The sequence below is a fragment of the Dermacentor variabilis genome, chromosome 4, assembly GCF_050947875.1.
Source record: "Dermacentor variabilis isolate Ectoservices chromosome 4, ASM5094787v1, whole genome shotgun sequence".
NCBI lineage: Eukaryota > Metazoa > Arthropoda > Arachnida > Ixodida > Ixodidae > Dermacentor > Dermacentor variabilis.
In genome coordinates, this window is record NC_134571.1 from 122,472,082 (window position 1) to 122,486,927 (window position 14,846).

At 45.6% G+C, this 14,846-nt stretch overlaps 1 protein-coding gene across 2 annotated transcripts in view; it reads right to left on the reverse strand.

Annotated features, from left to right (window-relative positions):
- Window positions 1-14,846, reverse strand: part of LOC142579701 (DNA damage-regulated autophagy modulator protein 1-like) — an 80,135-nt gene that overhangs the window by 47,055 nt on the left and 18,234 nt on the right. For both annotated transcript variants that reach the window (XM_075690181.1, XM_075690182.1), the window contains exon 2: window positions 1,289-1,450. In XM_075690181.1, the coding sequence (XP_075546296.1) occupies window positions 1,289-1,419 (131 nt within the window). In that variant the 5' untranslated portion in view covers window positions 1,420-1,450. The remainder of the gene's footprint in view (window positions 1-1,288; window positions 1,451-14,846) is intronic.

Below are 14,846 nucleotides of genomic sequence, written 5' to 3' on the forward strand. Positions count from 1 at the left end.
TTACGAACATCTTCGCATTCATTAAACAACACGGAAGCAACAGGAACGACCAACAACCAACATACACCAAATTATTTGTATTGCGTGTAGAAAACTGTATATTCGAGTGCTTGTTCCACAATAATGTCCACTAATTAAAGGACAAATTGACACTAAAATGTGTTAACGTGGAATTTGTTACTCCTGTCTTTTCTAGGCTACATACGGTGACGTATTCTTGTATGAGTGTTTTCACTGACGCCTTTCGTATGGTGAAGCCGATGGTTTCCAATTGCACTAAAATTTACGAAAACCTCCGTCCAACTCACCATCTTTTACTCATTCGAATGCATACTTCAAAGATACCCTGTTACACAGCGCGCAATTGCACCTCATCAAACTTTACGAGGCTGCGATTATTTGTACCAACAACCTTCACAATGTCAGATGCTAGGAAATTGTGGTTTCGGTAGGAATTCTACATCATGATGCATCTCCTTGCAAAGTTATGTCGGAAGTCATTTTATTTTGTTAATATTCTCTGCAAGAGTCGCCGCATCTATATCCGCGACGACTAATGTTCAAAAGCATCTGCAATCGTAGCATTACGCCCACGTGACACAGCCCATGCAGATAACTTTCGCACTGAAAGGCTGTCAGAGGGTGAATTCAGTTCCACTGCGTACGAACAAGGACTTAGACAAGCTGCATTTGTATGTATTTTCTTCTCGTGCAGTGACGATTCCCAGTGAATTGACGCTGAAAAACTAAGTGTACATGTGTCTTTGTTAAGATAGTCGGATTTTATTAAGACACCTATGTACAATCGTAACATTCTACCGGTACTAACATATGCGGGAGAAATTTGGAGGTTAACAATGAATGAGCTAAGGACCGCGCAACGAACGCGAGAAAGGTTAGGCGTAACCCCAACAGAGAGGAAGACAGCCGTGTGGATAAGAGAGTAATGAAGGAGCAGCCGAGTTTCTAGCTGACACTAAGTAGAAAAAATAGAGCTGGGCAGGCCGTGCAACGCGTAGGGTAGATAATTAATGGTCTGTTAGGGTTACAAAATGGCTGCCAAGGGAAGGTAAGCGCACCCGACGACGACAGAGAATGAGATGGTGCGATGGAATCAGGAAATTTTCAAGGCAAAAGAAGGTGTCAGCTGGCGCAAGCCAGGGGTGATTGAAGATCACTGAGAGCTGTCTTCATCCTGCACTAGGCATAAATAGGATACTCACCATGATGATGATGGTGGTGATGATGATGATAATGATGATGCTGATGAACAAGAAGAAGCACTCACCTGATGTACGGTAGCCACGGATCAACGTCGCCTTTGCTGACGGCTATGGCGTAGCTTGTGATAATACCAACCACGCCAACGAAGGCGCCGAAATACGGGATGTAGTGGAGCTTTGTGACCACGATCTCCATGCTTGTTTTCGCCTTGGGCTTACAGTGTCTCCTGCGGAATAAAATATCTCGTTGAATTATGACAGCACCGCGAGCAAATCCACACGTTGACACACGCAGGTCTTAAAGGGCTTCCGGCTAAGCCCTCTGGAATACCATGAGATACAATAACCGAGAAATGCGAATCCCCCGGTTACGATTCTATAAGCACTATTCTTTAAAAAAAAAAGCCTCTACTTACAGTTCGGTTATATTAACCAAGTTTTTCGAAGAAGTCATGGACACAATGAAAACTCAGGAAGGTGCTTCCAATCCACAAGTCAGGTTCTAAATCTGCTCCTGCTGAGCATAGATCAAGCGCTCTTAACAGTGTCTGTTGCAAAATGATGCATGATATGAGCACATGATATGTAGCAAGCTTGTTAATTATCTCGATACCGGTTCATTTTTCTCCTCAGCACAGCATGGCTTCCGTAGAAAATATTCACGTGAAACACAACTAAGCTTGTTTAAACAGACAGTTCAATGTGCTAGGATTTTTTTATTTACTGAGAATTGAGAGCGGCCGACGCGGTGGTAGAACAGAACAGAGTCCTAGCACGAGCGGCGAACCCGTACCTATAGCTCTGGTGACGATGATATGCCATTGTTCGTCGTCTTCGCTACAATCACTCCCGGGAACTAAAAGGGAGCTGTCCTGGAGACCTAAGAGCTCACCACAATGAGTGAGTCGTAGCACGTCTTGAGGCGCCGCACGTGAACAATATATCGTCCCCGACGGCGCAGGTCCGGAGACGGTGCGACTGCTTCGATAATACATTTCACGGGAGACATGCACTCGACGATGCGGCAAGGGCCTTCATACTTGGGCATCAGTTTAGGCAAGTCTTCATTGTCGACTGAATTTACTCTGTTTTCTCTAAAACAGTTGATAAAGTTTGTCACAAGCTGATACTGAACAAACTGAGCCTTCTCAATCTAGACTGTAACCTCCTGAAATGGATCGAATGCTTCCTAACCAAACTTCAACAAATCGTCAGTGATAATGGTCGTCACTCTTGTTTCGCTAAAGCGCATTCAGGTGTAGCACAATGTTCGGTACAGATCCTCTTTCGTTTGTTATTTATTTTAACGATCTTCCTTCAGCAATATCCACCAATATTCATCTGCTTGCCCGTTATTTGCGGGATGTAATCAACCCCGAGTACGCAACCACACTGCACTGCGCTCTTAACACTACTTTTAGCTGGTGTAACAAATGTTTCATGAAACGTAACGCTTTCAAATGCAAAGTAACGAGAATGTCTCCAGCGACTAATGCCTTACCTAGACATTGCATGAATAACAGCTCTCTTGAATCTGTTGGCAACTACAAGTACTTTGCCGTTTGCATTGCGACTAAACTGTCCTGGCCTGTTTATACCGATTACATAACAAACAATGCTAACCGGAAGTTAGCTCACTCGAGCCGAAATTATCATTCCGTTCCATCCACTCTAAAAATACTGCTCTATACGACACTAATACGGCCAAAATTAGAATATACTACGGCAGTTAGGGATTCATCTCAAGCTAATCTAACTACTGGTCTTGAAATTATTCAAAATATTTTTGTTCGTTTCTTCCTTTCTAAGCACAATAGAACACTAAGCATAAGCATTATGATAATTAACCTCAACTTACCGTTATTAATGCCTCGGCGCGAAATATCTCCGCTTAGCCTGTTGTATTTTACAAGTTCCACCATTATCCTGTAGTGCGAGATGGTCTAGTTTCTCAACAGGTCTCTGTTTTTTCACGTAATGGTAGGCCTTATGTTAAGCCAAACAAAGTTTTTCCAATCATTTCTGCCGCGCACATCTCTAGGATGAAAACCACCTTCCTGTGGATATTGTGCCTATCACTGATAAACAATGCCTTTAAACAAGCATCAGCTAGCATTGTACAAATAGCAGCTATAGTTGTGCTCACCCAACCTAGCTTGGTTTTTAGTTATGTATTACCTGATTTTATGTTCACTCTAGTTAGTGCTTGATCTAACATTGTACAACCAGCAGCAATTATTGTTCGTTTTATATATTGTAACCTACGGAACTCGTGTAACCGTTTTGTAATTGTTCATAACCACTCCACTTAGCAATTCCTCTGGTCTAAGGGTATCATAAATAAATAAATAAATAAATAAATAAATAAATAAATAAATAAATAAATAAATAAAAGTACCTATATTAAACTACGGAACGAAATACCAGAATACACATGTTTTCTTAACTAACATCTGTCAAAACGCATGACTGGAAGTTTTGTTTATATTAAAAAAAAGAAAGGTGCTGCCACAGCGCGGACACAAGGGTCTCATGAGAGATGCGAAAAAAAAAAAACGCCTGCGTTGCCCTACGTCACCTATTTGCAGCGCGGCTCACACGCTTACACCTACAGTAGAGCTAGGTGTCGATAAATAAATTTTTTTCTCCATCTGACCAGCAGCGTGTAAAGGTTTATGCGCATACGCATACGTGTGATGCGTTCATTTCTATACGAACAGCCCAAGTAGGAGAACAATCGCGCGCTCGTGTGATACGAAGACGAGGTGATGTCTGCATACGTAACAGCTACCTTCCTGTAGGAAGTACGGATGAGGTGCCCGGCTCTCCCTCTTCTGTCTCTCTGTTACGCACGCACGCACGCGCACACACAAACACAAGAACGCGCGCTCGCTGCCCACTCTCGCAAATTATCAATCTTGATATGATAAATTTTATTGAGCGGTGTCCACAAGATGTCGCTAGAAAGCTAGAACGCTGGCGGGCCTGTGCACAGAGCAAAGAAAGAGCACTAACACAGCAACCGCTATAGATCCAAGGTACCGGGTCGAATACTGTGTTCGCATGGCGCCTTTGCGGTTTCCGCTAATAACCAGTATGTTCTCTCAAACCAGCAACCAAAACACGCATAACGTTTTCTTTGCATCGTAGTGCACCAATCCCGTGCTCTAGAGAGAAATGCTAACGCCTACAAACTCGTTACAAGTCAGAGGGATGACGCACGACCACTCTGGTATGTTTGAATATGCGAATGCGATCATTTTATACATGCGGCTGCCCCGGGGCGAGAAGTGGTTATGCTAGCACGTTTTATTTTTAACAACAAATTTCTAACAACAAATTTTTGTTCATGCGACTTCGCCAAGTAATTTGAAATGAATGAATACGAGGCACACTCAAAGTCACGAACGTTTGGCACAGAACGAAGAAGGAAGGCGGAGATCGTTCGGCTCCGTAAATCCCGTTACAGGCATGTTGCCTGTAACGGGATTTTTCCGCGGTTCATTTCATTTTCTATACTATTTGCCCTAAGTTATAGGCTCTCACGAAGTCATGCCCCCCATTACTACCAGTTTTGGTTATTCGGTGGAATGGATACATAGAATCGGAGATAATTATCCTTACGAAACGCAGGCCTTGACTTGGCTGGCGTGCCTGTGTTACTTGCTGAAGAAAATAACTACTTCGAGGGCAGCGTCGGCGTTTTTCGTTCAGCTTCTCATTGCCTTCAGTCGCATGCCTCGGCAGGTTACGAAAATGACGCTTTTGGCCGCATCTTTCCAGGCTTAGGCGCGTCTTCTAGAGCCGCGAGCGAAGATGTCCACACCCGCTTCATTTGTTTTGCCAATTTTCGCAATCTCGTTGTCATCGACTGAATCGTGGGGAAACCCGTGTCCATACCAGCTTTTGGAAACAAACTAGAATCCTTCGTTTTGCGCTTGTCACTTTTCGATCAGCCGCCTAGTGGGAAGAATGATTGATTTGTTTGAGAGGTTCGAGTTCCACCTGGATGCTGACGCTTTGAAAGGATTGCTGAGCCGATGAAGCAGGACGACGGCGTTCGCTCGCGAACCTACATGCACGTCTCAAGGACAACAACGGCGTCACCACTGACGTCAGAAAACCGACAAACTGTGTACGCCGGTTATTTGAAACAGAACACCTGGCAGAAATGTCTAATGCGATCGCAAGTCATCAATCAAGATTAAGGTTCGGAAATTGTAAGGAAGAACGCTAGTCTCCGTGAATAGTATGAGCACGCATAACGGGACAACATCGGGCTCTTGGTTAACCAGAACAACAAACCACCGGAAGGCCCCCCGATTTTGCAGAAATTCCGCATTAGCCTTGTCTGGTCGCCGCTGCTGAAGTTTGCGTTTCGTCTGGCTTTAACTAATGGTTCCATGTCGTGGGCGAACAGGACTGCCAAGGCATACTCCCGGAGTGCTCCCGCGAGATTGTTCGCGCTATCTCCGGTGTTACCACTTATACTGGCGCAAGGCAACTCTTCGTGGACGTTCTGAAACATGCATTCCTAAACCTGGCATTTCTGCCAAAGCAGTCGATGGTGTTAGATAATCCATCTTCAGCAAGCTAGGCCTCGTTCCTGCACAGAGAGTTTTTTTTCTTTTTTTGATGACTTCATTCCACTCCGCACCGTCAATCATTTACTCCTTCCTGACTTTCCTCTTCTGGAGATGCTCGCGAATGATGTCTTCTCGGCCATTTTCCGGCCCATGCTCTCCTCCTCCTGCCAGAAGTATGAATTACTGCTTGCTTTTAGATGCAGCTCTCGCCGTTTCCTCATTACGGAGACGAACAATCTTCGCCTTCCTCCTTCGTTCTGTGCCAAATTTTAGTGACTTTGAGTGTGCCTCGTATTCATCTGTCCAAGCTCGTTGGTATGAATGCACTGTTGCTCAACGCATTCTTCTCGTCACGGCCACTTGAGCCGTCTGCACCTTCTGCTCATTTATTCACCGGCAACATTCGCGTCCCTCGCAGTGTTAACAGGCAGTACCACAAAAATCCGGGATACATCAGCCATGAAGAATCCATGATCTATCAACGACGAAAACGTTTCCGTTAAAAACTGACCTCATGTCTATTTTACCACTTGTAGACTTTACCTTTGCTTACAGACAAGTTACACATATGCTTAGACGGAAATTCTGTAGAGGTACTGTACCATAACTACAACAGTTAGGATTCAGCGCTTTCTTTGTTTATTTTCTCGAAATTTGGCGTATTTCAGCCCGGATATTTCTTTTCTTTGTTTTTTCCTTGATATATATATTTTTGTAGGGGTCTGCGACTAGTCAAAATTACTAATCCGAATCGGATTCTACAATTGTGCGATTCATGTTCAATTGAAATCTCACGAGTCAATGTTATCGAGTATTCATTTCTCCCAAATACTATAAAGGATAACAAGAGTTGTTGCAGTCTACACGGAAAAAGACCAATGTACATGGAGACATCCAAATAATATCGCTGCTAAGGATCCACGGTAGCTACGTAGAGGAAACAGTTGCGGAAGAAACGTATTAAGCAAGTCGCTTCTGCGCAACAGTTTCGAGTCGTTAAATTAAGCGTGCCTCGCCTTGTTCACCCAATGAATTCGTCGTTTCATTTTAGGCTCAGCAATTATTGTTTGGCCAAGCTCGTCATGTTTGCATTCCTTTAAAATGATGTGCGATGCTGTAATACTACAGTTACCGTCCTTCAACGAAGAAAAACAACATTTTTTTTTGCGTTCATAATGTCACCTTTTGTCTCTTCTTTATCCGTGTCATGGAACACCAGATACGATCACTTTGAGTTGTATATGTGTCATTTACAAGTTTCTCAGCTGACTTGACCTCTACGTGACTGAAGTGTACGTATTAATCAGATAACGCCATTAAACCATTGTTTTTCTGCCAGAGGAACTCCAAGCAACCTCGATAATTCACATTGTTAAGAAATTAAAGAAATTCGATATTTGATTCGCTATTCGAATGCGGGTTTTCTTAAATATTCGTACTCATGTTGGATCAATAGCACAAACTTGATACAGGGACAGAGGAGGCAAGACAACATAAGTGCTTCCACTCTCCCTGTCTCAAGTTTATACGCTATTGCTCCGACGTTATGAGTAGCAACAAGCCCAAGTGAATTCGTATTCAATTCCATTAAAAAATGTAGCTCTGCCGACACTCCTAATTTTTCTTGAGGTGATCTTCACTGGCTTTCTATATATTTAGTGCATATCTGGTTCACTAATGTTGTCAATGTAATGATACAACGGTAACGGCAATGTGTTCAACTCTTGATTCGTAGCTGCATAAACTAAGCTACATTAAGCCGCAGGACATTGAACGGACTTATGAAAATTTATTTTCCCATCTAAGAGAAAGTCGGGGAACAGTCTTATGTAAAAGACTTGGTATATTGACATTGACCGGCAGGGCTTTCGCTTCACGGAAGCGGGTGAACTAGTCCGTCGCCACACGATCCACTTATTTCCGAAAGTTGACGTCGGAAAGGGTCCCAACAAATCCATTTCGATCTGCTGAAATGTTCGAAAAAGAGGCTCGATCGGCTGCAATAATCCCGCTGGACTTGTTGGTGGTGTCTTGCGTCGCTGACAGTCTCGCAAGATCCTCATCCGAGCACAAAGTTTTAAGGGCGCTTTGATGGCGAGCGGACTCGTCGCGGCATCTCGCAGAGGCTGCGGTATCTACGGACCGCATTAATTTCAATTCCGAAATTTTATGGGTATAGATATCACATAAATTTTTGGTGTGAAAGGTGCATTGACATTTCTAACGTCGTGCTTTACATTTTCAATTCCGGATCTTTGTGAGTTAAATGTTCTTATAAACATTTGACGCCAAAACTGCATTGACTTTTCTAAAGCCACACGTCGGACCATACAACTAGACAAGCCAAATCAACACACTATCAGGCAAGTTGACAAAGCACACAGCGAGGTCCGATGAGACGAAGCGTTGTGATGGTTCATTTGTGCCATCATGCCACAGAAAATAATATCGATATTTTTTTTCACCTGCGCCAGAGCATCCATGTCAAGACGCTAAAGCCAGCAAAGGTAACTGTGTTCTTATTTATTTTTTTCTACTTTGACTTTTATACGCGAGGACCACATTGAGCCTCTTCAATTTTCTTGTTTTCGCTACGCGCGGGTTGCCAGAGCCAGCCAGAGGACATGCGTTTTTCACGTGTTGCCCTGACAACCACGCGGCTCACTTTGGTGCGCGTTCGTTTTTCTCTGGTCGAGTGGATTTTGGCCTCGGAGAGTTTTGAACACTTTTTGGCTAGCAGACGACAAAAAGAAGCAATGGCCGCTCGCCGCCACCATTGTGGGGACTCGACAAATTGCAACGCGTTCGCTTGAGGGCATCACCATCATATCGATGTTATCGCAACGGCTGCGGAAAGCTTTTTATTTTGCCAGTGTAGCATAACGAGCAGCATGCATACGGTTCCCTGTGGACCAAGCGTCTCAGGTTTTCTTCGGTATTCCTTGGGCAGCTACATTAGGTGCACCAAGTAGGCATTCGATTGTGGCCAACATGCTTTCCTTTGCGTTTCTTCATTTCGATGCCCCCGCAGCCCCCCCCCCCCACACACACGCACACACACAAAAAGACATTGTTGCGGCGCAGCACATTCTCGCATGGTGAAAGTTCGAGTTTGTTACTTCTTTTGCATAAAGTAATGGGCCACAGGACTCTTCAGTTGCCGGATACTCTTGCTATATTGCTGCGATAGCAATTATACGGAAACTCAAGGCGTATACCTGTAGTCGCCGTCATGGTCAGTATGAGGTCCAAGGGTGATAACATCGGCAGTGCGCGCCGAATGCTGTATGTGCAAGTGAAAGTGCAGGGGGGGGGGGGAGCCGACGATGGTGGGTCAGTCTTGTGTGCGCGACGGAGCAAAGCGGGAAGGAAGCGCGCCGCCTTCCGTCGCGCGCGTTGCATCGGGGGAGTGGAGGAGGGTGGGCGGGCCTTAGGATTCTGTGATCTAAAATTATGGGATTTTTCGTGCCACATCACTTTCTGATTATGAGGCACGCCGTAGTGGAGGACTCCGGAAATCGCGACCAGCTGGCGTTCTTTAACGTACACCTAAATCTAAGCAGACGGGTGTTTTCGCATTTCGCCTCCATCGCTATGCGGCTGCCGTGGCCGGGATTCAATCCCGCGATCTCGTGCTCAGCAGCCCAGCACCATAGCCACTGAGCAACCACGCCGGGTGTTCTGTGATCTGTGAATCTGTGATTGCGCAACATGTTTATTTGCCTTGTTTGACGCATTATACAGGGTGTTTTAGCTAACTTTAGCCAGAGTTTAAAGATATGCTGATACACTCTACGACAACGCGACCAAATGCATGTTGCTCACTTTGGTATGCAGTGTGTCACACTATTGCTGAACTTTGTTTAATTAGACAATTAGCCAAGATTAATTAACTAACATCTGAAACAACGAAGCTAGGAAAAAAATTCCAATGATAAAGTTGCAGAACGGTTTGCAAAACGTCCGAATAAATAGTTTCTCTCTTTCTATGTATTAAGTATTAGTGTTTTTCAGCTCACTGCGGATGCTCAAGAAATACAAAAAACACAACGTGACATGCCCGCTTGCGCATCGTGATTGCACTGCTCCCAAGCATTCCACGCACAAACAGCCATAGGTGCGCTGCCGCTTAAAAGTGACAGGGCAGCGACGCAAGCGTTGGCTGTTCGATTTAAGCTGGCAATCGTTATCTCCTGCGCTCGTTAAAGCGACTGACAGACGTGGTGGTGGTGGTGATAGGTGGTGGTTCCAGGCAGCGATAAACAGACTATCGTGAATCGGCTCAATTTCGTGATGCATTTTTCCAACGAGGAAAAAGCAGACATTATCCTTGCCCTAGGAACTGCAGGCGGACAAAGACGGCAGGCTGAAAGAATGTTTCGAAGCTGCAACCCGGGTACGCGACCGAGCTCGATGACAATATTCAACACCTACCAGTCGCTGAAGAAAGCCGGTAGCTTCACAACAAAGAGGCAGAGAGCTTCACTCATAAATAATGAGGTTCACTTGAACATTTCGTCTTTCATGGCAGCTAATCCTCACGCTAGCACGCGCAGCGTGAGCACACAGCTCGCTGTGTCCAACTCAACTGCGTGGATGATATTGAAAACAGCTGGACTGCACTCTTATAACCTGCAGTTGCATCAATGCCTGGAGTCAAAGGATCTATAAAAAGGATTCGACCTTGCGAATTCGATTTTGATTCAGGAGGAGCAGGATTCTGACTTTCTCACCAAGGTTTCTGGACTGGCGAGGATAACTTTTCCCGAAATTGCCAAGTAAATATCCACAACACACACTATTGCGGTGAGAAAAATCCCCACTGGCTAGGAATATCCCGCCACCAATATCAGTGGTCTTTTAACGTTTGGTGCGGAATATATGATAGCACAGACATTGGCCCAGTGTCTTGTGTCATTGGCCCAGTGTCGTTGGCCCAGTGGCCCAGCACTCGGCCCGGCAAGAGTGAGTTCCTCCAAAGGGTCGGTTGAAGACTTCTGCTGCAACATGCCACTAGCCCAGCTTGACGCAATGTGGTACGACGGGTCCCCGGCCCACAGCTGCAGTCAAGCACGAGCATGGCTAGATGTTACCTTCTCAGGGCAATGGATAGGGAGAAACGGGCCTGTCCTGTGGCCTGCAAGGTCACCCGACCTTGCAGGCCCCTCTTGACTTTTGAGGACCCTCTTGCACCCTCTTGACTTTTGCAGGACCCTCTTGACTTTTGGTGTTGGACTGCTGAGCACGAGGTCACGGGATCAAATTCCGGCCACGGCGGCCGCATTTCGATGGGGGCGAAATGCCAAAACACCCGTGTACTTAGATTTAGGTGCACGTTAAAAATCGCCCGGTGGTTGAAATTTCCGGGGCCCTCCAATACGGCGTGCCTCCTAATCTCAAAGTGGTTTTGGCGCGTAAAACCCCGTAGTTTAACCCTCTTGACTTTTTATTGTGGGGCTATATTAAAGGGACACTAAAGGTTACTATTAAGTCAACGTGGACTGTTGAAATACCATCCCAGAAACCTCGAAACGCTTGTTTCGTGCCAAGGAGAGACTTATTTTAAGAGAAAATGCGTTCTGAAGCGTCCGCGTACCTCTAGCGCAGTTCAAATCGCCCGCCCTCCGATCGAGGAGTACTGACATCATGGTCTCATAGTGACGTTGCGCCATCGGTGAGTATAACGGCGTCCTCAGACGGCGCTACGGCTTTTCTGCGCAAAACGCAAACGCACGGCCAGAAACAGAGCCAAGACAGAGCCGACAGGAGAGCGAAAGCGGGAGTATGGTGGCTAGCGGAAGGAGAAACGCGCGACCATAAACTGGTACTTCATTCTATGACGCAAACTTCGACGCTCGTCGCAATGAACCCTGACAACGACAATTGGCTCGCGATGGTGGGCTCAACTCCAGCGATTAGAGCACTGACGAGCGCGACCTGCTGCTGAGGGCTCGCGCTGCCGGCGTCGTTGCGTACTACGACGGCGGCCTCGACACCGGGTCTCCGGAGCGGGAAAGCAACGAGGGCTTCCCACGACATCCCATGGACGTGGCATTCTCGCTGCTTCTTCCAAATGAAAGTTTCGCGAGCCAGCAGAACCCTCACAGCACGACGCGATAACGAAACTCCAAACCGTGCCGGGCGCGGAGTCGAGCGCGCAGAGTCGAGCGAAAACGAAACCTTTGGACCACCCATATTACTGAAGGGTAACGTCCAGATGTTATTTTTAACGCGATAGCGTTAAGGAGCTCGTGTCGCAGAAAAGCCGGTGTCGTCGGCGTCGGTGTCGGTGTCGGCGTCGGCGTCCGCGGCGTTGGCCGTGAGCGATAAATCACGGCAGGCACTTCATAAATAAAAAGCAACTTCCAAGATGGGCTGGGTGGGAATCGAACCAGGGTCTCCGGAGTGTGAGACGGAGACGTTACCACTGAGCCACGAGTTCGATGCTTCAAAGCGGTACAAAAGCGCCTCTAGTGAACGCGCTGTTTCTAAGGCTCAGGCGTGCGTTGCTTGCTCAGGCGCACATTTCGTTGTCGCGCCGAACGCTGCGTTGCTCGACGCTCACCGCGTCCGATGCGGGGCGCGTAGTCGCTGCGCCGTAGCCCATTGTCTTACACCCCTTGGCGGGTGGCCGGGAACGCTGTCGCGTTCCACTCTTGAAGGCGAAGCTTAAGCGTCCTCCAATTTTCAGTCGGTCCTTGCAGACGCCAGCAAAGATCCACACAATCAGCACGTGTGAAGAAGTACTGGCTTCCCATGCAGGTGTCCTTGATTTTTTTCTTAGAATCGAATAGACGTAGACAAGTAGCATTTTTTTCGTCTTATAATCTAATGAAATGATATTTTTAATACGAGTAGTTGAGTATTAGTAACACAAATTATGAGGAGTGCTTTCGTCATCGGGCTAGTACCGGAATGTCGCTGGGGGGTCTCAAATCGTGTCATGCATTTACCTCAATTTCTCGGTTACTAAAGCTCTGTTCGCGATTATATTGACGCCTTAGACGTTCTAGAACATTGCTCTACCACTTTAACTTGAGTTTCTGGTAACCTTTAGTGTCCCTTTAAGGATCCCGTATACACGACGGAAACGACGACTCCAGAAGCCTTGCAGGAGAATATAACTGAAGACTGCCACAGTATTTCCCCGACGGAGCTCAAGGCAGCGACAGCAAGCTTTCTCAGAAGATCCCAGTGTTGTATCGTTGCAGACGGTGACCTCTTCGAGCGCTTGCTGTGAAAGCGGCCGAAAAATAAATGTAAATTCAGTGAAAGACTGCGTCTGGTCAGTTAGGATAGTCTTATTCTACCATTTTCAGCCTTCTGAAAACAAACTGAGTTCTTTTATTTAGCGATGGTTTAATTTGCTTACAGCTATCGCGAAATGACGGACCTATTACTTCCGGCAGCACAAGCGATAACCGCTTTGTCTCCTTAACGCTATAACAAACTTTCGCGATGGGAGAACATCGCTGGCGCAAATGACACAGCCAACGCCTACGACACGGCCCTGTTGCCTTTTAAGCGGCAGCGCGCTTATGACTGTTTGTGCGCGGAACGTTCGGGAGCAGTGCAATCACGCCGTGCAAGCGGGCATGTCACTTGGTATTTTGTATTTCGCAGGCATCATCAGTAAGCTGAAATACACTAATACTTAATATAATATAATATATATATATATATATATATATATATATATATAGAAAGAGAGAGAGAGAGAGACAGAGAGAGAGAGCAAGACAGAAACTGTTTATTCGGACGTTTTGCAAACCGCTCTGCAATTTTCTAATTAGAATTTCTTTCCTAGCTTCGCTACTTAAGAAGTTGGTTTATTAATCTTGACTAAAAATCTAATTAAGCAAAATAGGAAAAATAGCGTGACACACTACATACAAAAGTGAGCAACATGTACTTGGTCGCGTCGTCTTAGAGTGCATTGGCATATTTTTTTACACTTGCTAAAGTTACCTGAAACACACTGTATACACTGGCTTTTGCTTAGATACGTAGATTTATTGGATACTTATACGTATATTTAAATATCTTGTTGCGAAGTTTTGTGTATACATGCAGTGAACTTTGTTTCCAGAGACACTTTTTTTTGCTTTTTATCAAGCTTTATCTAGCTAATTCCAGTGTACTTCGCATTTCTAATGTATATTTGCAGAACTGCTGCTTTTTATGTGATCTCTGTTGCGACTACAATTTCGGTGCAATTACAATACGCGACCGGTGACAGCTGCTCCTGCGCAGTACATTGGAACGAAGGACAGCGTTACCGAGATTTTCCCCTGGCCGCTGCATATGTACAAAAATGTAAAGAAGGTTCTTGAATGACAAGGTTTCATTGAAATATTTGTCCTGAACTTGTTCATCTTACAGCCTTTACATTTGTCATATCAGCGGTATGCACTGCTTTGCTGGTTTCGCACAGATATATTTCTAAAGTTCGTGGGATATCTTCTTTCTTATTAAACAGACAAAAAACATGGAGGCATTGATATCCGTTATTTCTGGCACAATTTCTGGGACATAAGAATATATTCTTTTATGAAAAAATACATATTTTACTTGTCTTCACAGTGCGTAGCGTCCAAGAATTCGTTTGCAGCATCTTTGGCAATGGTAATGCAGTTACTGTTCATGTATTTGATCCTGCGGCAAATTCTGTTAGGAAGCCGAGCTCCCCCAACGTGAGCGGCCCCCTCCCCCCCCGAACGAAATGTCTGGCTACGCCACTGCTAGGGATACCCGCGGGTAAAATAAAAATTTATATCTAGGCAACGTAAATTATATCTTTAGGCAGCGTATAGACCAAGGTAAATATACCTGGTAGCGAAGCTTCCATAGGAGCCCATACGTTCAAAACATGGCGGTCCATCGGCGGTTCATGGGGCTTAGCGCCATCTGTATGTGGTGGGAACACTTCCGGCGGAAGAAAAAATAATGTGAAGCCATGTCCGTTAAAAGCAGAAGTGACGTCATTTTGCTTTCGAAGGCGCGAAATTTGTTTTGTTGTCCTTCCTTTGGAGTTATA